This window comes from Balearica regulorum, chromosome 6, assembly GCF_011004875.1.
Source record: "Balearica regulorum gibbericeps isolate bBalReg1 chromosome 6, bBalReg1.pri, whole genome shotgun sequence".
In the NCBI taxonomy this organism is placed as follows: Eukaryota; Metazoa; Chordata; class Aves; order Gruiformes; family Gruidae; genus Balearica; species Balearica regulorum.
The window spans coordinates 13,912,067-13,938,312 of NC_046189.1; the positions used below are offsets into that span (position 1 = coordinate 13,912,067).

The 26,246-nt window shown below is 41.7% G+C and overlaps 1 protein-coding gene across 7 annotated transcripts in view; it reads left to right on the plus strand.

The window, feature by feature from the left end:
- PLEKHM3 (pleckstrin homology domain containing M3) overlaps positions 1 to 26,246 on the plus strand; it is a 97,399-nt gene that overhangs the window by 45,440 nt on the left and 25,713 nt on the right. For 6 of the 7 annotated variants that reach the window (XM_075756366.1, XM_075756367.1, XM_075756370.1 and 3 more), the window contains 2 exons: positions 3,949 to 4,142; positions 15,807 to 15,870. In XM_075756366.1, the coding sequence (XP_075612481.1) occupies positions 3,949 to 4,142; positions 15,807 to 15,870 (258 nt within the window). Of the gene's footprint in view, positions 1 to 3,948; positions 4,143 to 6,918; positions 7,037 to 15,806; positions 15,871 to 26,246 lie in introns of all 7 variants that reach the window. The other variant, XM_075756372.1, reaches the window with a different exon arrangement.

Genomic DNA, 26,246 nt, shown 5'->3' on the forward strand with positions numbered 1-26,246 from the left:
CATACCCCGGAGAGCTCCTGCAGGAAATAACCACATACCACATTTGATGGTGTCCTGATTTCAGCTGGGATAGAGTTAATTTTCTTCATAGTAGCTAGTATGGGGCTATGTTTTGGATTTGTGCTGAAAACAGTGTTGATAATACAGGGATGTTTTTGTTATTGTTGAGTAGTGCTTACACAGAGCCAAGGCTATTTCTGCTTTTCACACCATCCTGCCAGTGGGATGGCTGGGGGTGCGCAAGGAGTTGGGAGGGGACGCAGCCAGGCCAGCTGACCCAAACCGACCAAAGGGAAATTCCATGCCATATGACGTCATGCTCAGCATAAAAGGGGCTTGGGGAAGAGAAAGGAGGGGCAGCAGCGTTCAGAGTGATGGCGTTTGTTTTCCCCAGTATGGAGCCCTGCTTTCCTGGAGATGGCTGAACACCAGCCTGCCGATGGGAAGGGGTGAACGAATTCCTTGTCTTACTTTGCTTGCGCATGTGGCTTTTGCTTTACTTATCAGACTGTCTTTATCTCAACCGATGAGTTTTCTCACTTCTACTCTTCTGATTCTCCCACTCATCCTGCTGAGGGGGGAGTGAGTGAGTGGCTGTGTGGTGCTTAGCCGCTGGCTGGGGTAAAACCACAACAGATGGTTAGAACTGAAACAGGGCTTCAGTCTTCAAAAGTTACCTTGTTTCACACAGTCTTAAATGTGCCTGTCAGTCCACCAAGTGGAAGGAAAGTGGATGAAGAGTTTGAAAACTTGCACTGCTTCCCACTGCCACCTTACCTCTGCAGGGGTTTCTGGGGTCTGTCCTATCTGTCTCTGGCAAAGCAAGCACCAATAGGTACTCTAGGACATAAGTTTTTATGATGATACAATGTAATTGGGGATGTTTCTGTTCTATATGTACCTGTTAAGTAAACTGTTGCATCAGTTAAGTAAGTTTTGCAAATGGCGAGGTTCTTGTCTGCTTTTGGCACGACGGCTTATGAAAAAACAGAAGCAGTAGTAATTTGTAGAGTTATGTCTTCCCATACCCAGGATCTTGAAAAACAGCAATGCACTTAACACCTGAAAACACATGGGTAGGAAAAGAAAAATCCCCTTGACTGCAATAAAAGCTCTTTGAAAGGACTTGTCAGTTTGGCATGTTTCTTCTGTCATAACCAAAGCAGCAGTTCAGTCCCCAGGTTCACTTTTTTTTCCTGTCTCCCTACTGTTTTCATATTTGTGTTTTTCATGTGTTTGTGTGAAGGGAAAAGAAGAGAGGCAATCTTGTGAACATCCTTTCTTCCTTTTACTTAGGCCAACTGTTTTCCCTGTTTGCACTCAAAAACCAGTAAGTATTGCAGTTTGGTTCAGGTGGCTTCCAGCCTGCACAAAATGCCAGACAAACACAGCAGGAAATTAACTCCCTGTGCCAGAAGGCTTCAAGGGAGACTGACTTCTGGTAAATTGAATTCTGAACTGTAAGTTTGCAGCCTCTAGAAAAGAAAGGTCTGGAAATGTTAGCATCCATCCTTGTATGACATTTAAAGCTAAAACCCTGTTGCACTTTGCATCTTCTCACTCTGTCTGGCTTATTTAATAGGATTGTCTAGTCTGCCCAATAAAATTGGGGGACTGTGAGTATGCTAGTACATGTACTAGAATGTTGGCAGGTAACAAGCTGAATTATTATGACTGCCTAACTGTTCCCATTATAAGACTGCATTTCAGCTTCTTGTAACTTTGCTATGGTTGGCAATGTGTTTTAATGTTTTAAATGACCTGTGTGCCTGTATCAGAGTGAACTGACACCTACCTACCTGTCAGCCAGTGATGCTGGGCAAAGCTACTTTTCCTGCAACCAACGTTCCGCAGGTACATTGTATTGGCAAGGAGAGAGAAAGGTTTGCTTTGCACCTCTGTTCTCAAAGGCTGCATTCAGACCATGCAGCACCAGAGCTGCACAGTAATGCTTTGTCATCATAGTGCACATGTATTGCAGAGTCACTCAGGTGACCTCAATTCTGTCATTTTTTTGTTTCTGTACTAATGTTGCAGCCTCAGGAAGGTTGCCCCACACAGGTACAAGTGTGCACAGGCGTGAGTGTAGTACTTAGACAGCAATCGCCCTCTGGTTCCCAAGACAGTAGGGCAGGTGGATGAGGAGCCCATTACTTCAGCAGGGCTTTAAAGCAAGGAAGTAAGACTACAAAGACTGGGCACCAGGTCCTCCTGGTGGGAGGTGCTAGTTGCTGTACGCAAGCGTTCATGTCCCTCCTAGGGAATCACTGAATATGTGGCTTAATCTGCCCGTTGGTGGAAGAGGAATAATATTTACTATAGATACAGCAGTTGTCAGGGGATTGCTGAGATATTAAAGCCAAATAGTTCAGTGATTGTAAAAGCAGGTTGTTTAACTGCAGTCTCTTTTGTGCGCTGCAGTTAGGATGTCTAATAAAACATCACCATTGCTAGTGTTAGGAAACTTGACTTATTTGGAGTTTGTAGAGTTTTGTTCTACAAAACCCGAGTTGCCTGCGCTACTCCTTACACAGCATGTTACCTGTGCTTCCATTCAGACAGCACAATTCCTTGTATATGCATTATTTAAAAAAAAAAAAAAAAAGGAAAAGAGAAAGAGAAAGAGAAAGGCATGAGTGGGATGTTTAGTACAAATATGTGAGATTCAATACAGCTTCAGGGCCTGGGAAATCTGTGGAGTTATAGTCTGCTGTATTTAAAATTACACATTGTATTATCTGTGTAGTTGTTGGTGGGAAGGCTGGCCTTGGTATTTTTTCTTATATTTTTATTATGCATTGGGGAAAGGTTGCATTTGGGGCTGGCTTTCCCTGTAAGTAGCTAGTGACTCCTGTAGCTACTAACTTGTGCTGGCTTTGGAAGTGGTGCTATTTATAAAGATGTATATTGCTTTTACCTACATCCTACCTTAAAGCACCAGAAAGGAAATAACATCCTAAATCTCAAGAGGCTATGGTGTGCCCTTTCTCCTTTTGTTAGCCTAATTCATCCCTCCCTCAACAAAGTGTAAACACTGATTTAAAGGTCCAGGAGGACTAATTGAGTTGTGGAGTGAGTAGTGTTTCTATAGCACAGTTTCAAGTGATTTGCAGCTCATTTCAGATAATCCCATCTTCTCTTTTCCAGCTGTGATAAAATGCAGAAATAAGGAATGAGGGAATTTGGCCTTCTCACCTCAGAAGCAGGAGTATCTTTTCTAGTGGGAACAAAGTCCCATTAATTTATCAAGGTTACAGTAGCTCTTTGCAGGTGGAGATAGAACAGAGCACTGTCATGAAAAATGCATAAGAAAAATTTCTTGCAGATGAAACATCATTCTTGGGAGTGAGTAATACCAGTAAAATTCAACTTTATTTATCTGTATTTAAAAAACCACAACTTGATAGATGTGTTTCCGATTATTTTCTTTTTACATAATCTTAACCATACTGGCTGAGCATGAAACAAATGGGAGTACTAATTTACACTAGAGTTCTATAACCTAGGATAAATCAATGTGATTGGATTTGCAGTGTGTATGTTTCCTTTTGTAACATTGTGCTTTGCCACTTACCTAATCACTTGCTTCTTGCCAAAAAGAAAACAGTGAGCAAACAGAAAAATATTAACAGGGAAGAAACTTGGTAATCAGTTTTTAGACTCAAAAAACATCTAGTAAGCTATGTTACCCTGCAGTGAAAACGTGTGGCTGCAAATATCCCTGTACTTTGGGTATATTATCTCATACACTCAACTCCGATGGGCTTGATGAAGTTTGACTTGGCTATAAGCAGAGACAGTTGGATCTCTCTCAGCTCTGTCTTCATCTGTAATTGGTAACAGAGGAAGTTTTCATATGCAGAAATAGCTGACAGATCACGGAGGGGAAGATCTGCTTAAAAAGAGTTGAGAGGAAAGCCTAGCTAAACTGGTTGCTTTATTTTTCAGGTCTCAAAGCAAGCCAAAGAATTCCTGGAATATGTTTATGAGGAGCCATTGATTGATATCCAGCAGGAAAATCCCATGTTGTACAAGCATGTTGAACCTCTGGCAACTGTTGTCCGCCTGAGACAGCAGCTAAAATCTCTCCGAGCATATTTGTTCAGCTGCAGAGCAGCAGTGGCTGAAGATCTGCGTAGAAGGTGAGAACCACAGACAACATAGAGCACAAGGATGTAGTTTCCTTGTCATGTTGCTTTTCTCACCCCCCCCCTTTTTTTTCCCCCTCACAATCTAATTCTGAAGGTGTTACCCATTTAGAAAGATGTTGTACTTGTATCTGACTTCCCTGGGCAGCTGCGTTATCTACTGCCAAAGGAAATGGTTTTATAGGGTCTGACTGTCTGAAGTTGTTCTTGACAACTATTAGTCCAGGGGTCATATATTGTGGTGAGCATCTTTAACTCCTCAGGCTTCCTGGCTGTGCATGAGTATTTTTAGTCAGATGTGATACCTCATGCTCCCTGCCGTGGTATCGCGGTGTGGTAGCCGCTGTTTGGGACCATTGAAACACCTCACAGTATGGCAAAGCATGAGAGAGGCCAGAGTCAACCACCTGTCCAGCGCTTCTGCCCTCTTCTGTGATATGATGTTGCACAACAGCAGAGGCCAGATGTAGTCCCCTGGCACGTGACCCAGCATACGATTTATGTGACACCAGAGCAGTTGTGCTCTTGCTCAGCCACTGTCTTTTCCATCCATGACATGGCTGTGCTGAGTGTTTTGTTTATTGGAAAACATGTGGTCACAGCACAGCAGGTGTTTAATATTGAGTTTTCTGTGGTGGAAACAGTAGTTTTTAATAAAAAGTGAACTTCATTTTAGAAGTGCTATATCTTAGTCCATTCAGCTGCTGCTGCATTTTTCTAAGAAGCTAAAAAAAAAAAGAATAATCTTCTTAAAACCATCAAGCCACTTGTGACCTTAAAAAAGCCAAGTTACTTTTGTCATGGATCTCCAAAAAAGATGGCCCATGCCCTACTGTGAGGTGAGTGGTTTGAGGCACATGCAGCTGACCTGATGTTAAATGCATCTGTAAGCATTTGTATAACCCGTGTTTGTAAGTAAGACAAGACCGCAAATAGGAAAGCCACTGCTTTGAAATTATGAACTGCCAAAGGGCAAGAAAGCAGATGACATCACTGACTGTATTTTGAGCATGGTGTTTTAGGGATGGGGACCTGAATTCTCTGGGAGGGAGAGGAGGCTGTACTAGTGTCTTTATCCCAGGTAAGGAGTGAGGCAGCCTGCTATTTGGTACATAACCTATGTCATTGCTTTGATGAACTACCTGGAACAACTACGAGAAGGATATAGCAACAGGCTTCTGGAGAGCACCACTGAGTTCTTGTGTCAGACCTGCTGTGTGTTAATATGTGTTTGTGTCTTACTGCTCAATTCCTATTATTTGATAGGGCAGCTTACAGCATTTTAAAAATTAGGATGAATTTTCTTTTATTCTAGAGGATAGTAGTGCCTTGCAGACCTGTTTTGCTATTCCGCTATAATAGCTTTCCTATGCCATCCTCTTTGACTGCAATAAAACTGAAAGGAGAATAAGATTTGTGAAGGCTCCCATTCAGAAAAAATGATAGAAAAGAAATTATGCTTTCTGATTGATGCTGAAGAAAAGAATGCCCTGATTAAAATAGACAGGAGGAGGCATGAGACTGAATGAACTTGGGTAGGAGAGTGAAAGAAGAGAGATCAAAGGAAGCCTAAGCAGAGAAATCAATGGACTAGAGACAAAGGGATGAGGGAAAGCCAGGAGAAGGAGGAGATTCAGAGTGAAGGGATCTCAGGAAATTAAGAGTTAATGAAGAAACCAGGACAAAGAGGGAGCCCAAAAACCTTCCTCCAAGAAGGAGAAATGACAAGTGCTGAGGAAATGGACAGAGGAGAGAATGGACAAAAATTAGTGCAGAAATGTGTACACGGGCTTTTCTTGGGGCAGAGAGGAGGGAGAAGAAACTCCCTGTATCAAAATGAAACACCCAGAATGGCAGAAAGGGAAACTGGGAAATACTTCAAATGCTGCCTTTTCTTATCTAAGGGTTCCTTCACACTGAATCCAGTTAAAGCTCTCAGTGGTGGAGAGGAGGACCACAGCCCAACAAGGGTTTGCTTTTGTACTGGGTAAGCATCTCCAGTTTGGTAGGACTTGTTAGAAGTGCTGTAAAAGCCACTGAAGGAATGTACAAAACACACCTTAGAGTCTAGCTCCTTCTTGGTCTGTGAAGTCTCTGTTGAGGTGGGTTTGGTGCTCAGTTGGTCCCTCAGATCTCCCCTAAGAGATTTGCAGAGATGGAAAGGAAGAAAAGTTCTTTTCCTGGAAGGAGTTATTCCTTGCTCAAAACTGGTCCCAATGGCTTTGCTTTCTGCATGTAGTATCACAGTGTGCAGACATTCACTATCAATGTGGTGGCTTTATAGAGCAAAGCTGAAAAGTAAACGAAGAAAATATGTGATTTAAATTTCCCTTTGGCTCATCACATGGGCAAGTTGCCAGAAAAGGAGGAGTGTAAACAATATAGTGAGACAGCATTCCTAAATTTAGTACTGTTTCCTAGTTAGAAATGAAAGGGTAGGGGAGAGAATCCAGTTAGCTGTCCTACTCTAAAAACATTCTTTTTCTGCTTGGTCTTCACCTTAGTATGTGAATGACTATTAATCACAAGAAAGTGAACACAGCATCTTGAAGACCTGTCAGACCCATATAAACAGACTGAAACAAACTGTTAATATTGCTGTCTAGGGAGAACTAAAAACAGACTGATTAATTGTATTGGCACCTTGCTGCCTTTGGGACACTGATAGAGCCTGCCTTATTAGGGAAAAGCAGATCACTCTTAGGTTTCTTTTATTAATACTATTTGCATTATCATCTTCTTTAAATCTATACCTTGCTCTTGAACCCAGATCACAAAATGAAGATGGCAATGAAGTTGGAAATTCTTGGTGTCCTCTGGGAAGACAAAACTGTTTACAGTGCTTAGGAGTCGCTTTTTCTGAAGAATTCCAGATGGCTATAAACCAGGTTAGCTCAGGATCCAGTTGGCTTAAATGTGGAAATGTTATTTATAATGGTGTGCATAGATAGGTACTTTGGGAACTTTGAAACTTGGTATCTAGCAGAGAACTCAGGGCTGAACCACATTGTGAACTTTGAAGAAGCAAGTGACTAAGTAGAAAGGAAGGAAGGAAAAGAAAAGAAGCAGAAGAAATCCTGAAAGTAGCTAGAAGGCCCACAATAAAAGTAGTCTTCATCAGTTATAATGATTTGTTCTTACCTATTGCTCCACTGGATTCTAAGCTGTTTTTATATTTGCAAGGGAGAACAATAAAGGAACTCAGACTTGGCTGGGAGGAGAAATAAGGCCCTTCACCGGTGCCTATCCGCAGCGTTCCTCTGAGATTAGCCAGCTGAGACTCCGAGCCTGTTGCTGAGCTCCCTGTTTTACAAGGGACATTGTTATGCCTAGTTTGCTGTGACTGTCACTTCAGTATTGCAACAGACATAATTTGCCTCAAATGTCTTTACTCAACAAGTTCATGCTTGTTTTGGTTCCCTTGCTTGTGTGGATGCTGTTCAGGCAGAAATGTACAAGACCAAAACCTAGAGCCAACAGAGAATTAGTACAAGTGGAGCTGTACAGATACCACCACCACCTGTAGATTGTGGGATGATGAATGAATGGCACAGGCAAACAAAATGTAGTCAATAAAATTTATAGCTAGGAAAGAGCGAGAATCTCCAAGTCCATTAAATAATGAGGTTATTCTGTGAAGCTGTGCTGAATGATGCAAGCTTTATTCTGGTTTTGCTTTCTTGCTTTTATCTCTAGACATAAGACACACTAACAGTGTGTCCATATGCCACAGCCTCTTTTCCTCTGTTCTTGTCATGGTTGAAGGCTGTTCAGGTCAAGGAACTGTCAGAATGACTTTTTGGGAAGTCTTCAGGCACCTCCACGTCAACTGTAGGACAAGCTAACTCAAATCAACCGTGGCGTGCTCTCTGGGCTCTCTGCTATCTCAGCTATACACCTAAACTTGCAGTTCAGGTGTTGCTAGCCCAGACATTTTAGACAGATGGCAGTGACACAAGGTAAATGTTCTGCACCACATTCCTCTGTACGTTAGTGCTTGTTGCAGTGCCCTTGCTTTGTAAGTAAATCTTCTGAATGGTAGTGAGAAACTATATGGAAAAATTTCTCCCTTGTTTCTCATCTCTGTCTGATACCATTTGTCTATCAGCTCTAGAACAGCAATACATTGGTTTTACCCTAGCAAAACTCCAGTGCTGGTTGTATTACGTAGCATCTTACAGGAAGACCAAATTAGAGCTTGCTGTTGCAGCAGGAGGTTAAAGGTACACCTCCAGTGCCGCAGACGTGTGGTCCTGGCTGAGCCTGCCAGTCTGTCAGCACGATGCGAAACAAGCCCAAATTCAGTTATGCTGAACAATAGAGTCCTGTCACTTCCTACAGTGAGGCCTTAGACATATCACTTTTGACACGGGAGTAGATTACTTTCAAAATATTTGTGTGGCAATTGGGGAACCTGTCTAAACATATCACAGGAATCCTGATTGATCTTATGCAATCACTGTACCACCAAATACCTCATGTATGTGAAGCTGGGGCTATGTCATCTTTCAGACCAAAGACAACAGAAGGTCATTAAGTCATGTCCAGACAGTCAAAGGGGACTGTTTTCTCCATTTTCTTTGTAATGGGTAGGCCATTTGGAGAGTGGAAAATCCCAAAGCAGAACAAAGACACAACTTGTGCAAGCAGTAGACTGCAAAAAGAAAGTTTGAGCAGGAAAAGAACAGAAGGATGTGGTTTCATAGCACTCTGGGCTCTGATTTAACAGCAGGACAAACCGAAGAAGAATATTTGTTGCACAGGTGAAAGAGGGTGAGAAACTCATTCAGTGAGGGTATCTGGATATCCTGTGAGAATCCAGTGTTAAGACCAAACAACACCCCAAAGTGAGGAAAGGTGAGAAAATAAATGCAGAGAAGTAGGCACAAGCCATTTTTTGTTTTATATAAAATCTGCATGCACGTAGTCATTGCAGTAGCTGAAATAAAGCATGCCTGTTGATGGAACTCTTACAAACAGACTGCCTCTTTGCTTCGACTCTTGTGTCTTTTTGAAGAAGTAACTGTGCATGCAAGGTCCTTGCATCTTAACATCTTAAAAAGCATTTGGCTGAAACTGTAGGGGATGAATTTAAGGTGGACTTTGAGCTTTTGTTTTAACTAGGGATAACAAACAGAGCTGGAGCAGCAAGGTGTGTACCAGAGCACCCAGAGCAGAGACAGAACTGCTGTATGTTCAAGCCAAGGGAAGGTTAAAGCTCAAGCCATTGCTCTACCATGGTAAGCATCCAGCTGAGGAGCATGCCAGGGTATATATGATAAGTTTTCCAGAGGACAGGTGGGTCTTTCAGTTCCTGTTGGCATTTTCCAGACTAGGGGCACACCTGCATCTCCTTGCCAAATAGATCAGTAATATTAGACATCTTTCCAAATGGTAGTTTCCATTCACCTTTTGAGACTAGATTGCTTTAAAAACCATAATGATTTAAAAAGAAGTTCCTATTAGATGTGTACACCATGTTAAATATGACTCTTTATGTGCCACTTTTATCCCTGTGTTTTTTATATCGAAACTTCCAGCAGCAAACTGCAAGGGTTCAGAAGTGCCTGACAAAAACAGAGACCATTTTCTTATTCTTCAGGGGATCTAAGCTATTTTGATTTCAAAATGAATCTGTGCCTCTAATTTTCTGCATTCCGCTTTTAGTAACAGCAGTACTTGATTCCTGAGTTAGATCTGTAGTAATTCTTGTCTTTCACAATGCTACCATAACCTTGCTCAAGTAACCACAGAAGAGAGAGACTTAGTGTACTGCATTTTAGTTGAAAGTTTATATACTGGTTCAAGTTTGCTGATGGATGATAAGTGTAACTGTTTTAACATAGGGATGCTCATGGGGAATTTCATAACAGCATGGAACAATACCTTACCTGGCCATGCTTGCTAATAAATCTAGCACTTAGTGTGAGCTGAAGATATTTAGGAATGGCTGCTCCCAGAACATAACCAGAAGAGTGTTCATACCTCACGAATGTGAAATGGTTCTCAAACACTTTTTTAGCCAAACCCATAGAATTAGAAAAAAATCATTAATCTGGTATAATACCACAGGAATTAAATAAATTAGTAGTGTTTTGGTTTAATTAATTTATTACTTCCTTTTGACTTTCAGATCAGCAGGTTTCCCAGGGCCCCACTTTCCTGAGTAACTCTTTTGGCTGGAAAGGTGGGGTTGTCCTCTCCCAACTTACTTCCAGGAGCTGGGATTTCCAAGGAAATAAAAAAGCAAAAGCCTGAATAAAACTATAATTAGCAACACTGGAAAAAAAGTCTACCTTTTCCCCTCACCTCTGATGCTGTTCTCTACCTTAAGTTAACAGATTCCATGTCAAATGAGTTGCAAGAGAAAACCTAGCAAGAGATGTTATTTACCCTGCCACATGTATTTGGGATAACTGGCAATTCACTGATATCCCTCTGTACTTTTTAAATCAAATAGTAACTCTTAAAATTTTGAGCTCCTGTCAGTGAGATCAGAGTGCATGCAGTTCCTGCCTGCGTGCTATGCACATAGCCGCAGCTGTTGATGGTGTGTGCTGTGGGGACTTCAGAGGTCCTCTTGCCCCTCATCTAGGGGGCAAAAAAATACCGGAACAGCAGTAATCAGCATGTGCTTGCCTGTCACCTGCTTTAGTTTGCAGTGTGGTGCAGTAGCTTAAAAGTGAATTGGTGGTGGTGTGGTGTAAGTTGCAGTGCCAGAGTATGAACTGTGCTGGCTGAAGAAATGGACTTGGTACCTGTGGTGCTGTGCCAGCTGTGGGTGTAGCAGCTTCCTGCAGAGGGGTGGAGGAGAGGACGTCTGAATGTGGCTGTGTGCTAGACTGGTGCATCTGCGTCTCCCGTGAGTCAGAGCTCAGTCATACAGTTCTCAACCTGGTCAAACAAGACACTCCTGGCTGGCACACGAAATCATGGTGCCAGCTTCCCCTCCCCCCCTCTCATCCTAGGTTTCAACAGGCTTTTTGGTACAAAAAAGACTTGGTTGTGCCCACCTGCCAGCTAACTTGATTTCTTTTGATTGCGCTGTAAAAAGAAGAGTTCGCTCTGCTTATCACGTTTGTACTTTGGTTATAGTGTCAGGCTTGGACAGATGAATTGGTTGTAGCTTTAGCAGAGCTGTCAGGGTATTTAACCCATTGGAGAAAAATTACCTAAGCTGATGATAAACAGGCTTTAAATGCAGAGCAATTACTTAGTGCTAACAAAGCACCATGACTACACACTTTGTCCAAATGCAAAAAGCAAAGTCTTATCAGTGGCTGTGTTTGCAGGAGGACACTAAAAGATAACCTTTGTTTGTGCAAATACTTACCTGATAAGATAATCCGAAAGGGAACGGATGAAATTTCTGGTTCTATCTTGCCTGAAGGTTATGCTTCAGATTACAAAGTATCAAACAAAAAAGAATAATAATCACAAACTGAGAATGCTCAATTCTCTCATTTAGTTGAACTGAAAGTCTCAGATGGTAGGTTTCTTTCCTGCTTGCATTGATTGCTTTTATTTCTAGCACATAACAATAAAACAATTTAGAGACCTTTATCCAATAGGACTTTGGATTTTATTGTTAACAGGAACTGGCAAAGCTAGAGGGCTGGTTAGCATTGAACTTGGTTTGTTCATTGCAGGCTTAACCCTGACTGGTAGCCAGGGTTTACAGCACAGCAATCCTGTGACTCACAACTGTTCTGTTTTGCATCGATGGTGAAACTGGTCCGGGAGTTTCCAAACTGTGAAAGCTTAGGAGGTGCTTTTAGTGGGACGTGCAGTCGATACCATTTGCCTCTCAAGGGTCACAGGTCACATTCTGAAGCAGCAGAGGTTTGAGTTTTTATTGTTATGAGTCTTAACGTCTTGCATTTGACCTTTGTCTAGCTCACTCCAGTTTTTTTCTGTGTTAAGATTTGACTGAAAGGACACTGTTTATTGAATGCTTTTAATTGACCAACTTTAAAAGAAAAATTGAGTTCGTTATAGCGCATCGATCAAAAGATTTACAAAACTGACATCTTTTATTTTTCTTTCAAATAACTTATTAGAGATTTCCCATTTGATGTTTGTAAAGGACCTTTATATGAAGGGAAAAATAAAATGCAAGCACGTGTTTCGGTCTTTATAGATCAAGGCCTTATATTAACCCAAGCATGCTCAAAGCTCCATCTCATGCAGAAAGTGAATATGTATTTTCTAGCTAAATGTTTATAAGTGTAGTTATCTTAGCCTGCTCTGTGGTCTGTGTCAGGTTTTTAGACATGAATGTGATTTTAGGTTGATTTGGATGCCGTGTAGTAATTTGTCTGGATGCTAATGCAACGGCATGGTGTTTGTGTGAGCCTCGTCTCACCTGCTGTACTCTACTGACTTTGGCTTCCTTTGGCCAATTTCAGTTGCAGTTGGCAGAGGGATGGAGATGGCAAAGACATTACGTTCCTAACTTATGTGAGAGGAAGTGTCTGGGTTAGAAGCAAGAGCCTCTGAATTAGTCCTATGTGCCCCCTACCGAAAAAGATTTTATATAAGCCATCAACTCATTAGGCTCAGAGAACCTGTGCAGACAAGCAAGCCGTTGGAAACCGGACGTCATTCATTTTATTGCTTACTGGACTACTTGGTCTGTGTGGATTTCCTGGCCCAAATGATTTGCTTGCACTTTATGATGAGTTTTTTTGAAAGTGTGTTTGAGTTTGATATTCTGGTGCCTCTTACACTCTTGTTCCCCACCCACTAAAGGCTCACAAAACTGGCAATAAACAGACGTGTTTTTGGGCGGTGGCTTCACAAGTTAGGTAGTTGTTGCATTTTGTTTTTTCTTTCCAAATGGGACTAACAGAAATTTTCTGGAGGAGAACTTAATTGCAGTCATGCAGCACAGCAAGATGTGTTTTTGAAGCAGCAGCTCAGCTCACCTCAGGTGTGGGGAGGGCGCATTATTTATATTTTAAATGATCAGGGCCTGAGCTGCCTACTTTTAGGCCATTTCAGTGGTTTCACACTCATGGAGCTGCGTGCTCTCCACCTTTGGTGGTGTGGACAGGCGTTGAATGAGTGTTTCACATCTCTACATGCACTGGGAACTATGCAGAAACTGGTCCGGTTGCTTCATAAGAAATTTTGTAAATGCTGTTGTACATGCAAGCTCTGGCTGCTCAGCTGTTTTTCTGTGGCCCACCACAACCAGATTTTTTTTCAAGTCAATAGAAGGACTGCAAATCTGAAGCTGGACCAGCCTTACTGAGGATTTTTTAATGCCTCAGTTTACATGGCAATGGAAATAAGCATTCCTCTCACTTGAGTGCTGGGTATGTGCATGTGTATATGTGTCTTGCATAAGACTGGGAGGGCAGTGCCTACTTCTTTTCCGGGAAATAGATTTGGAAGGGAGGAGGAGTGTTGAATGCTGGCTCTGCAGAGCTGCTGCTGCAAACGAACATCTCAGGGAGGGGGACAGGTACAGGGAGAGGATGACTGTCACCAGGGCCTGTGCTGGCTGAGACACACCCCCCCCCCACCCCCCCCCCACCCCCCCACCCCCCCGACAAAGGGAGTCCCTCGGTCATGCGTTTGCTTTTCATCTGCACACTTTTTATTAGGAGTTAGAACTTGCAGGAAATAAAATGCAGTCCTTGAAGGCAGGGGAACGTGATGTTAGTCATTGATATTAGTTGTTGACAGTTTCTGCCTTATGGGCTATTCAGGTTATTTCCTGAAAAAGGAAATCTTTCATTAGCTAATTATTTTCCTTAGCAGTGTTGTAAGGGCATCAGCAAATAATACAGTTCCTGGCAAAGCTACCACGCTGTTTAGTGCCTGACTGTGTGATCAGGGGAGAATGATGGGGAAATTTTAATGAAAGAAATTCTATCAGAGTTGAAAATACCAATGGCTTCAAAATGCTGTTCAGAGTTAACTCCTTAGCAATGTTATTTTCTTCTGTGTCCAAATGAGGAATCCCAATGTCATATGCTGTCTGATACATGGATTTTGACTGTTTTGTGGTGGTCTTTGACATTGTGCCAAAAGTATTACGAAGGTGTGATGCAGCAGAGCCACTGAAACACGTTCACCTCTATTAGGAGCGATGGTATAGCCTACAGACCTGAAAGGGGAAAATGCAGTATCCTAGTGAGTCTGCAGCTGAGAATTAGGTGGGTAGAGGGAACATGCTTGGTGAGTCAGAAGGAGCAAGGGCACAGTCCTGCTCCGGAGTGCCATAAGATTGGCAGTGCCCAGTTGTCAGTGCCTTGCTTGCAGGAGTCTTCCCCTCCCACCCCAATAAAACTTAGATTTTTTTCAAAAGTGCAGAAGGAGTATGAGGCTTTGTACCACTCACCTTAACAGCAGTGAAAAGTCCTAGTTCCTTCAAGAGAGCTCTGAAAGCATCAGTTTAAGATAGTTGTTTGAGACACCTAATGACATGGAATGAACCGAGGTGCTTCCATTATTTCTTAGATTCAATGTTCTGTCAAAGGTTGCAGTTGGTACTGGTAGCCCTGCTGATCTGTTTTCTAGCTAATTGTGTTGTCGCAGCTTCTAAAATCTGTTCTTTGAGTTCCTCTGTACTTTCTCATTAGTCTCATAATCATGCAAGTTCATATCGGCCTTTTGATATCATTGTTTTTTGAACATGTCCAGTGGTCTTTCTGTTCACTGCTGTTTAGTTCTACCATTACAAACCAGTCTTTACCAGAGCTTTGTTCATGCATGTAATAATATCTCGATACCTTAGCGTGGTGTTATATTTGTTCTGTGTGGATGGAAAATAAAACTGGTCGTCTGGTTGTTTCTCTGTGTGTGCACACAAAGATAGACATTTTAATGAGATGCGCTTTTTCTCTTCCTGACATCTTTATGGCAGATACATAGGTTTTCATAAACTTTCTTGCTAATACCCACTTACCTTTAGAAGGTCCATTTTTCTCTGTAATGTTACTTTAACCCAGTTTTTCATTTTACTGCAAGTCACTCTAATTAGGACATCTTTGTTCAGGTTTCTGTAATTTAGCTTTACCGAACAGGTCTATCAGTGGATAATCAATGGTCTTGCCTGAAACCTTGGTTTATGTAAGGAAAACATGCCTTTCTCAAATAACTCATTATAGGGTCTATACAAATATGTATATTTCTGTATGCAAAAGGGAATTGATATCAATCAACTTTATGTTGGAAGAACAGTATCTGCATGACATTTTTCCCAATATAGTTATTTTGGTTACGAAACCATAAATCACATCTGAAATTAACTGTTACAGCTTTCTAGCAGACCAGGAATCTTGTACTAAAAAGCATAAGAAATACTTTTAACGTGTAGTTTGAATTATTTGTTTTTATTACTGGGTTAATTGTTTCAAGAAACACGTTCTGTGCTCAGGATGAGCTTTCAATGCCTGTAAATGTCACAGTACATGCTTGCCTGACAGTTGGAGAATGACACTGGCACAACGTTCATTCTTACTGTGGAATTGTTGTGCCCATGAGGAATGCTGTAAAAGTAGCTGGTGCTTACAGGGTGACATAATTCCAGTTTCTGACAGGCTCTCACTCTAGCATCATTGTTCTGCAGTCTTTTGGTTGGGAGAGGATATCTTTGAGTTTCCCAGTCAAAAAGGCATGACACACATCCATTTGTCTCTTTTCCAGGATCTTTCCCAGAGAGTATCTTCTCCAGCAAATCCATCTTTATTCTCTCGCAGACCTTCAGCAGGTAAGTTTCTTCAACCTGCCTGTTACACATCAAGCCTGTTCTCATCTTCAATGCTGATTGCATATTCCCCCTTCTAGCTAATCGTAGCATAAATAGCTTTAATTCCAAGCTATCTCTGTGGTTTATAGTTTAATATAAAAGTAGGTTAACAGGGGCATTGGTTAGGGATGAGAGAGAGAAAGCCTAGAGCGTCAGTGTTGAAATGGGGTTGGAAAGAGGCTGCAAAAGAAAACTGTAGTCTGCAAAGAGAACTTTGCTGGGAGAAATTTTTCATCTGATCAGCGAAGGCTCATCTAAGGCTCAGCCCACAGGTGACAAATAGTATTTATTTCTTTGCTTGAAATAATAGTTATTCAGGATTTTATGAGTTTGTACAGTCCCTGGTGCAACATGCCTATTTACAAGGTTTGCTAGGCATTATCACAAGATGGGAAAAAAATTTAAAGAAACCACACAAAAACCTCAGCAAGCCTGCTACATGGAGTTAAGCCATGTGGTGTTACTGTGACAGATGTGACCACAGAAGAGGTAATGTGCCAGCAAAACGTGTCTTTGCGTTGATACTGATTGAATTAAGCCAGCACCTTGCAGTACATCTGCCCGAACAGCGGAATTTTATTATGTACTGGATTAAACAAGAAGAATATGGCAAAAAAGATCTGACAAGAGGGGATAGGGAATCTAAGGTGAATGTACTGCAGTGCTGAGATGCACGATGGAGGAAGCAATGAGGTAAGATGTGCTGGCTGACCTGTGTTCACACTCTAATGCCATTGCCAGGGATATGTAAACCACATTATTTTAAGCTTCTTCCACAGACGTTTCATTGTCTAGTTGTGCCTCTTCTGGAGGATAGTGGGTAGCGTAGTCAGTTCTGGATGTTCAGTTGATACATTTAAGTTGAGTTAGTTAAGATGTCCCTCAGGGCTGGAGACTACAGAACTACAGGAAACATGGCTTTTGTTGGCTGGTGAAGTCACAGGGTAGAAATGATTCCATATATTAAATAAAAACGCCAGTCATCTGGGGTCTAAAACTGTTTCCACATCTTTTCAGCATGTTCTGCTATCTCATCTTTATTAATCAAGCCATGAAAAAGCAAGCTACTTAACTCCAGAGATGCAGTCTCCCTGGTGGGCCTGTCTATTAGCCCCCAGTGCTTGGTAAGCTGCTTAATCAGTTCCTAACATTGGTAGTAGATGTTTTAGAAGCAATCAGCAGCTTATCAAGCACCCCGTGGGAGGGAGGGAGGGTAGAAGTCACAATTCATCCGTTGATTTAGCAGTTCCCTTTAGCATGTTTCTTTGTATTTGCAAGACACCTTCTCTTTCCTTGAGGGCCCCAGCCCCACACTTACCATATTTAGAGGCAATATAATTTGATTACCATTTCTGCTGGGGTGGGTTAAATTGCATTTACCTTTTAATCTAGCTATATCCTTGTTGTCAGCCTGGAGAGGGTTTTCCACATTTCAGAGGCTCCGAATTTGAAATCAGATTGCTTGTTTTTGTCAAAGTGGAACCAGAGTGGAAAGGGGAGGAGGGCCCCATTGAGAAAATGAATCTAGCAGCCAGAGAAACACTAATACCCTTATAGCCCCTGCCTCCTCCCTGGTTTGCCCCTTACTACTGCTTTCTCCTGATTGCTCATCATTTTCTACTGACCTGCAGTTTGGATGTTTTTTAATCCTAAAAGTTTCCCGTCCTTTTGATTCCTCTGCTGCCTATTTCCTCACATCCATGGGCTGCTTTTGCACTGTATCCTGCTGTCATGTAGATTGCGTGGGTTTAGGGAATTAACTAAAAGGTTTATTAAAGATTAATGGAAAGATAAGGCGTGGTGAGTGAATTAGAAAAGCAGAGAGGGGTAATCTGCAGATATAAGCAACCTTTACCCTGGTTAGTCCCAGCTCAATTCTGATTTGTTTCCTAGCCAAGTTCTCTTTAAAGATCCTAGAAAACATGGGTCATTTCCTACCAAGCAGCCAAGTTTCAAAAATGTGGTATGAGTGTCTGTTCTTAGGTGCAAAAAAGTTGAAATGCCTGTTTGCCAGTAGATGAAGCAGCATATGAAACTGTTCTAAAATTAAATCCAATTTAAATCTCTTTTCAAGCTTAACAGAGCTTCATGCCTAGACCTTATGGATGTGGCAGAGTACATACTTGAGCTATCTAATGGTCTGGGGATGCTTGTCACTTGGATCCGTTTGGACAAGGCTCTACTGGGGAAGACCTTAACTGTGAGGTTTAAAGCAGAGTGGAAAAAATTGAAACAAAATGTCCTTAATTTTGGAAACTCACCAAATTCTGGTGAGGTAGTGGTTTTGCTAGTACTTTACTCGTCACTTGCTTTCCTTTCCAGCCCTCCCTGGCGTCATCTGCCCAGAGTAATCTGCCCTCCGTCACCCATAACACCACTGCATCTCTGTTAGCCAGTTTATCCAGGGCTATTCCAATCAATCAATCAATTAAGGCTGTAAAAAGGAAGAATTCCAGTTGTTAGGAAGCAAGTATTCACTCCTGAAATTGCTAGTTTTAGCAGACATAGTACACTGGAAAGATGGATTACTCTTATGTGCAGTGTAGTCCCTGATGGTGCAGTCACAATCCATGGTAGCTTCACCCTAAATCTGCTGGAGATGTGAACTCTCTTCTCTGCTGATGTTACTAATGGATGTATCACTGGTTTTATGGACATGTGGACATAGTTCCTGCAAGCTGGAGTTAAAAACTATCTATTCATTTTGTGACTATGGGGCTGCTTTTGGTGAGACTAACAGTTTTTACACTGTTAACATTGATGTGGACAGAAGCTGACTCAGACAAGAGTCTTGCATTTCTTAGGAAAAGTAATTATTGCTGCGTACGCTAGATTCCATATTAACAGGAGCTTTTAAAGTAAAAGACTTGAAGCGGCTATTGTGAGGAGTTCAAAATTCGGGTGCTTAACCCACACAGAGTTAACTGATGTCTTGCCTTTTTTATGTTAAATAGCAAGATATACAAGTGTACAAAGATTATTGCAGTGATGGTCTTTACTGTAGAAACACTCTTAATCATGGCAATTATTTCATCCTGGTTGTACTAGCCCCAAAAGATATGGTAAGGTAAAAAGGATCCATGTAACAGCAAAAATGCCTGGATGTCAAGGATGGAAATTGTGAGTGAGATAGAAGATATAAAAAGATGATGATTTGAACACTTGTTTACATGAGAACACTCAGGAAAAATATGTAAAGTGTCAAAATATGGGAATTTAAAATGATGAGTTGAATTACATTGAATTACTGTGTACATACTGTTATTCAAAATATAAGTGGCTTTCATTTGGTTTATCTCCATTTACTTTGGAAGCAAAGTGAGGTAAATTGTATTAAGGCCACTTTCATTCTGAATGTGTATGTCCATACAGGGATTTAATGTAGCATAATTTATCCATTTTAACATTGTAGATAAACTAAGCCATTAAAATTTAATTAAAACATCAATTTACTTCAGATTAACTTTCCTGACTACCTACCTGTAGATGAACATACAATGTGAAAACAGTGGAGAGAAAGGATGAACAGGAGAGCCCTGTTCTCACAGTAATATAGCACAGGTCGTACAGTGAATACGAGATAGGCATAAAAATCCTTAATGGAAATGCTTCTTTGCAGAACACACAGCAAGCATGAGGAACTTAATGCCACAGTAATATTACTGAGGCCGGAAGTTTATCATCTTTGAGAGGATTAAGTATCCTTAATGAGAATGTCCACAGTTACACTACGTGTGATAAAGAGATTATAAGGTTTCAGAATAGACATATTATTTACTGAGGGGATTAGGAAAATGTCTTTGCTATTGACAGATGAACCAATGATTTCATCTTCCTCTGACGTATATAGTACTGATTACAGCGTCTGATAGGGTTTTGGACTAGATGAATAGTTGGTCTAACAGAAGCATTCCCAATATGAAGATCTTAATGTTTCTGTTAAAGATTTTGTGCATGTAACGTTCTCTAACAAAAATGTGAGGAATAAAAATGAACTTCCATGAAACATAAGTTCTACCTTACTTGAGTCTAGTGTGTTGTTAGATCAGAATTCGGAAGCCTTACAAGAACAAATAAATTGTTAGGTCTCATTCTCTTTTCCAGGCTTTTAACCCATGCTGTATTTTCATCACACCTCCTTTTCCAGTGGCAAATTTGAGTCCTCCGTGTATTTTCCTGGACTGAAATGGAGGCAGAGATTGGAGATGCTCTTCCTAGCATTTTTGCATGTGCAAAACTTTGTGTTGATTTAGACAAGTTGTTTCATGAGTCCCAACAACAGCAAAGACTGCAAGATGTGGACTCTTTTTTTTGTTCTTTAATTGCTGTTATTTTTAGGAAGTAAAACTTCTTTTCTGCTCGCTCAGTCCTCATACAATTACTGAGAAATGCTCAGCTTAGATTTATAACATACAGCCTGATGACTTCCAAGCCCATTAGTGGTGGTGTCCTTGCCCAGCAGTTTCTTTTTATCCATGCATAAAAAGGATGGGACGTGGAATCTAATCCACGTGCCTGTGCTGGTGAAAGCCAGTAGCGTGCATGTGGCTATATTGATTGACAAATCTGGGATTTGGCTAACATACTTTGGGCTTGCTCTAGTTTTAGAAGTGTTACTGGGATAGGTGTATGACAAACACCTCCTACTCTTAACAGATATAGCCGTACCTGTAAAAGCATTAGGGCAAACTTAGTTATAATGAGAAAGTCTTTTGCTCTCATTTGTTTCATTCAGTGATTCAATATAAGCTGTGTCAGCTTAAACTTTTATTTACCAAAGAGTTTTCCCCATGTGGCTGTACCAGCAGATCTTTTTAAGTTTAGGCAAGCTCTCTTTTTGCTTGAGGGGCAGGAGGTGGCAAATGAGAAGGAGAATTAGGTTTTTGGCAGGCCTGGCTATGCTGAGTTGGCTGAAGGTTTGTCTGTCGCAGTTCTCTGGGGGAGTTCACTGTACTCAACAAGGGCACATCTGTGCCATAGCTGCCACAGTTCAGAGTTTAGCACCATAGTGGAAACATTGATTTACACCCCAGCGTCCCAAGCAAGGGTTGACACAGCATGTGTGACAGAGATGTGAGTTCTGCAGCGCATTACGACCAGTGTTCAGCTAACCACAGGTTGGAAGATGTTGCTCAGAGTAGAGCTAGTTTAAAACAATGGTGGGTTTTAACTGATGTATCAGGTACAGCCCCTGCTCTTAAATATTTGGTAGGAGGTAGACAGAAACAGATGGTTGTGTGGGGAGGCGAGAGGCATACACTGTTAATTTGTACAGTGGTCCAGTTCTCATCTTAAGGCGCATGAGATGTGGACTCTTCTCAGCTCTGCTGCAGGCTTTCTCTGAGACACCAGACAAGTAATTTCTGATCGGATTAAGGTTAAACATACACTTTACTATGTGTAGATACTTAGACATCCTAAGCACAATTAAGTTCAAAAGAGGAAAACCAGCACTTTGGAGGGGTAGTCTGTCTGACCTATTTTAAATATGTTGTGCAAATTAAATACATTAAGATTTTGAGGCACTTAGATGTTTCTGTACTTGAACTATGTAAACGTGCATCTTGGACCATAATGACATAATGCTAATAAGCCATCTTTATGTCCTTCCTGTACAACCTGTGCCTGTATGACTGTGGTAACTGTATTAGCAGAAGAATATGAAAATAGTCCTAGGATAGGAAAAACACACCACATATATTGCCATAAATATTAAAAGATCTGATAGGAAAACAGCAATTAAACAGCTTGTATACTTTCCTGTGGCTCCTTTATCACTCATTTCTGTCACTCCCTGGAGTTTGCTAGCACCAAGCTGCCTTTCAGCTGAACAGGAAGCTTCAGGTTAGCTGATATTCCAGGTGTGTGTAATTCCCCGAAGCGCTGACAGCTCTGCTTACAATTAGTGGTAATAGCAATGATCTTCCTGGCATTTCCTTTTCCGCAGCTCTTCTGTGGAAGGGAGTTGCTGTCGTTCAGAATGACTCCTGGTCAGGTGGAGAACATGGCGGAGCCGGCCAGGCTTGTGGGGGAAGAGCTGGCTAGGAGCATTTTGGCAAGTGACAGCCAGGAAGACAAGTTTATCTGAGTTAGGTGTGCTGAAGTCTTGGAGGCAAAGGGTGGAGATATAGCAAGATTGTTAATAGATATTTTTAATAGCAGAACTGATCTTTGTGCAGCTTGAAACCAAAGTTTTCAACAGGGCTCATTAAATACATGTGGTGCTTTTCCATGTGAATATGTAATCTAGGCCACTTGGGGTAAGCGTGGCTTTTTAGAATGAAACTGTTTAAAACAACCCAGCAGTGGTGCCAGTGGCGCCAGTGGCTCGCAAGACCTTCTGAATATCTCCAGAGATATTTTATTTTTTTCAGCCCCTAGAAGAGGCAGTAGCAATATAAGCTACCTCTTTTCTAGTGCTTTGTGCTAACCAGGTTTCTTCTGTTCTTTTTTTGCTGTGCAGAATGAAAGGCTCGGTGCAGGAGATTGGGTTAGCAGTGTGAAAGACTGGGCTTTAACCTCATTGCTGTACTTCACATAAAATATCTATTCAGGAGAGGCAGCTGGACATATCTCAAGGAATAACATCCCAAGAAACCAAATTTCCCAAGGAAACAAAATACTGTCTCAGGGCTACCTGCTTGGATGAGAGAAGAAAAATTTTTTTAAATTTTTTTTTTTAATATACTTTGTATTTACAGAGGTTTTTTTCAGAGCAACCCTAGCCATTTTCATGGTATGTTGCTTTCTTGTTCTAAAATCCTCCAGAGGACTCCTCCTTAAAATGCCCTGATCCAGTCTTGTCCAAGGCAGGAAAGTGTCTAATTTTGTGATATCACTCATGAAATAACAACTTAGTGGGCATGTAGAGTCAGTTAATATCTCTGCATGCAATTGCCTGCTTAATCTTAAAAAAAAAAAAAGCACACATATATAGTCTCTGCCTGAATGCATATTTGCTTGTGTATGTATTTAAAGTCACGTATGTTTTTAAGCTAAGAAAGTGCTTTCTGTTCCCTACCAGCCAAATTCCTGGTACTCTTTCAACCTTGTTTGAGTAAAACAGCCTTTAACCTTTGCTTGAATACCTGTTTCTTAAAACAACCTATAATTCATCCCTGCAACAAGATTAGGAGAGCTTGGGGTGTGACAAAATTGACATGTAGCTGCCTGGAAACCTTGGGGAAAGGAGAAAGGAGGAAAGATGATTGAAACACAGTGTGAAGGCAGAAGCTGTGAGGCTGGAGTCTCATTGTAGGGCTGACTGGGGAGCTGGCACAACTGATTTCCAGGCTCATTGTTTATACTGAGACAATTCCATCTCTTTCTCACTTGTGTCAGCTCGCACCCAGAGACCTGCTGAAATTTTAGGCTTTTCTTCCATGAGAGGAGTGGGGGAGAACTTGGAGAGACCTTGTCATCCTCTCTGCCTCCTGCTGTAAATTCACTTGGACTGTCACCAGTGTGTTCCTCTCCACCAACTAACGTTAAATTGTGTCTTCACCTTGCCCTCTGCCTATATGTGCTTGTCATAGATTAGCAGCATTTGCTCTTGACCTTGTTTTGTTTTTCCTCCTCTTCCCAGTGCCTATTATAGTTAGTGGCTAATTTGTGGAATATCACTTTAATACCAAATTAAAGTGCAACATGTTGAGTGGTCTGGTTTGGAAGGACCATGAACAGCAAATAGCTCTGCTGTCAGTGCAGATTGCCTGGTGCAAAGAAGTCAAAGGGAGCTTGTAATTTCTCTTTATTCAAATTCTCACTAATTTCTGCTTTAGTTTGATGCTTTTGTTCTTTTTTGGTGGTTGGTTTTGTGGATTTTTTTTGTTCTTCACAGTGTTTATCACCAGGTTTCCTTTCGGGATGTTCTCTGCCCTGTGTGGGTGATGACTTAGCACCGCACGATGTGTGGCTGCGTGATGTTGCTTTGTCCGTGTCAAGGCCAGCAATGGCAAAATAGTGTCACGTGTGTCAGAGCCAGCTCCTTGCGCTGGTGTCAGCAGTGGATGAGCAGAGTCCCTGGCCTCACCCGCTCCCATCCACCCTGCTGCCACCCATACCACTGGCTGAACAGGCCTTTGGGACAGTCAGGGACCTGCAAAGGCTGTAAAGGGAAGAGGAGAGGGATGATGGGGTGGTATCACCGTTACTGTCGGGAGCTGGGATTGTGGCCCATGGTATGGCTGTAGGAACAAAAGATGGGGCTCTCCTGAAGTTACCGCTGTGTTCTTTTTTTAATTGTTTTACAGCAATGCATAGTGACTGATTCTAGTGTGTGTGTACGCAAATATTAAGAAATCTTTCTTCCCTTAAGTCACTTGCAATTTAAATAAACAAGGCAGGCAATCTGAAAGAGATGACTGGGAGTCAAAATGGAGCAAGGAAAGCTGACCAGACCAGTATATTGCACAAAAGATGGGGCAGAGCTGAGATCTGATATCTGCCTCCCTGGGGCTTTTACCTCATGATCATCCTTCCTCCTTCCATTTCCCTTTCCTCTGAACTAAAGATTAATTGTGCATTGAAATCATAACAAGAATTTGCGGTGTTAAGAATCTGGCAAACGGAAGGGAAAAAATCCTCAAGGAAATTAGCAGTCCACAAGCATTGTCTGTTCCTAGATATAAATGACTAGGAACTTCCCAGCCAGGGAATATGTTTTCCCTTCCTTTTCTCTGCAACTTGCATTATTCTTAGCTAAGCATATTGTAGCATGCTTGTCTGCAAGTCCATGTTTTTGTCGCAGAAATCCTGACCCTGCTGAAATCTGTCACAGGGCAGAGATTCCATTTTAGCCTTTGTGCTTTAATGCCCAATCTCCATGCTTAATGAACGCTGAACATACCTGCTTGTTCTGCAGTTGGCCAATAGATAAAGCAACCATTGTAGCTTTCCTGCACCCCGATCTGCTCTTGCTCTTCCCACCTTGCGACAGAGATCACCTGTGACAGAGAAGAGAATGCGTCAGAAAATGGTTTCTGAAATGGATTGCGCGATGTAAGGATAGAAGGTAGAGTGCGAAACAAAGACAATCGACTGCAGCAACAGAAATCTGAGGCAGGCATTAGGAAAAACTTTCCAGCTGTTTTGAGCACTGGAGATCTCTGTGGTGAGAAGTTTTTAGGCAAGTCAGTTTGTTGTGCCACAGGGTGAGAAATAAACCGGAGGTTTCTGGAGGTGTTTTTTCTAGCCCAATTTTCTTACATCATTGGTACTTGTTTCAAAAGCGTATTTCTTATCTGTCCTGGAGGTGAAGAAAGAATACTGGGTGTTTAGTCCTCCTCTACAAAGCTCCAACTCATGGAATTTGGAGGGTAGTGAGCACAGTGGTGAATCTAAGCCCATCTGTTCAGAAGGAGATTTTATTTTCCCGTTCATTCAGTCCAGGAAGCCCATTCTCTGTGGTAGTCTGAAGTCTACGCAAAGCTGGAGCTTACCTCTGAGCTTGGTAGCAAAAGGTTTGACTCAGACTAGCTGTTTCTGGAGAGGTTGAAAGAAAACAATCAGGAAGAGGCAGGAGCCTTGACTTTAGAGGATGGTGGAAAGCTGTGCACAATTGTTGATGGCTCCTTCAGATAGCTTCCTTCTGCCAGGCGTGCTTGTGACACTAATCCCAATAATTAAAGGACTTTCTAGCCTTTCAATGTCTGTAATTGGGGATGGTGAATGAGCTTCATGTCTACCACCCCTTCTGTTTTCTCAGTGCCTCTTGGCCTTTTCATGTCTCTTCTGCATTGCGTCAGTGCCTCCTGGCAAATTCTGTCTGTCACTCAGAGCCAAGTGTGTGCCTGGCCTTGAGAAATAATCATAAATTTTGTTCTGTCAGGAGGAGAGGCCAGGACAATCCAGTTGAGATTTGAACCTGTAGTTCAAGGTGTTTTAGGGATTTCATATCACTTAACCCATCCCCTCCAGGCATCACTTGTGTCTGACGTGAATCAGAATGGAGGAAGAAGTGGAACAGATTGCTCAGTGCTCCAGAAGAAAGTTACGAGGCAAACCTATGCCTTTAAAGAGAGTGCCTTCTAATAAATGTTATCTGCAGAGAAATACACCAGTCCCTACATAAGTAGTTAATGTTACTGCTTCAGTGTTGGCTTATAAAACAACTTTATCACCTCTATGACGATAATGATTAACAAGCTGATTTACAAGGGTGGGGTCACAAAGCCATTTGGCAAATTTAGCTTGTCTCACAGTGGCAGTGATACAGTATCTGAGTTTTACAGTATTTTCACCACTTTACCTGGAATACTAAACCCTGGTAGCTGGGCTCTTAAGCAGAGCAGTAGCAACAGATACTCCTCTATAAGGACAATAACCAGGGTTTCCTC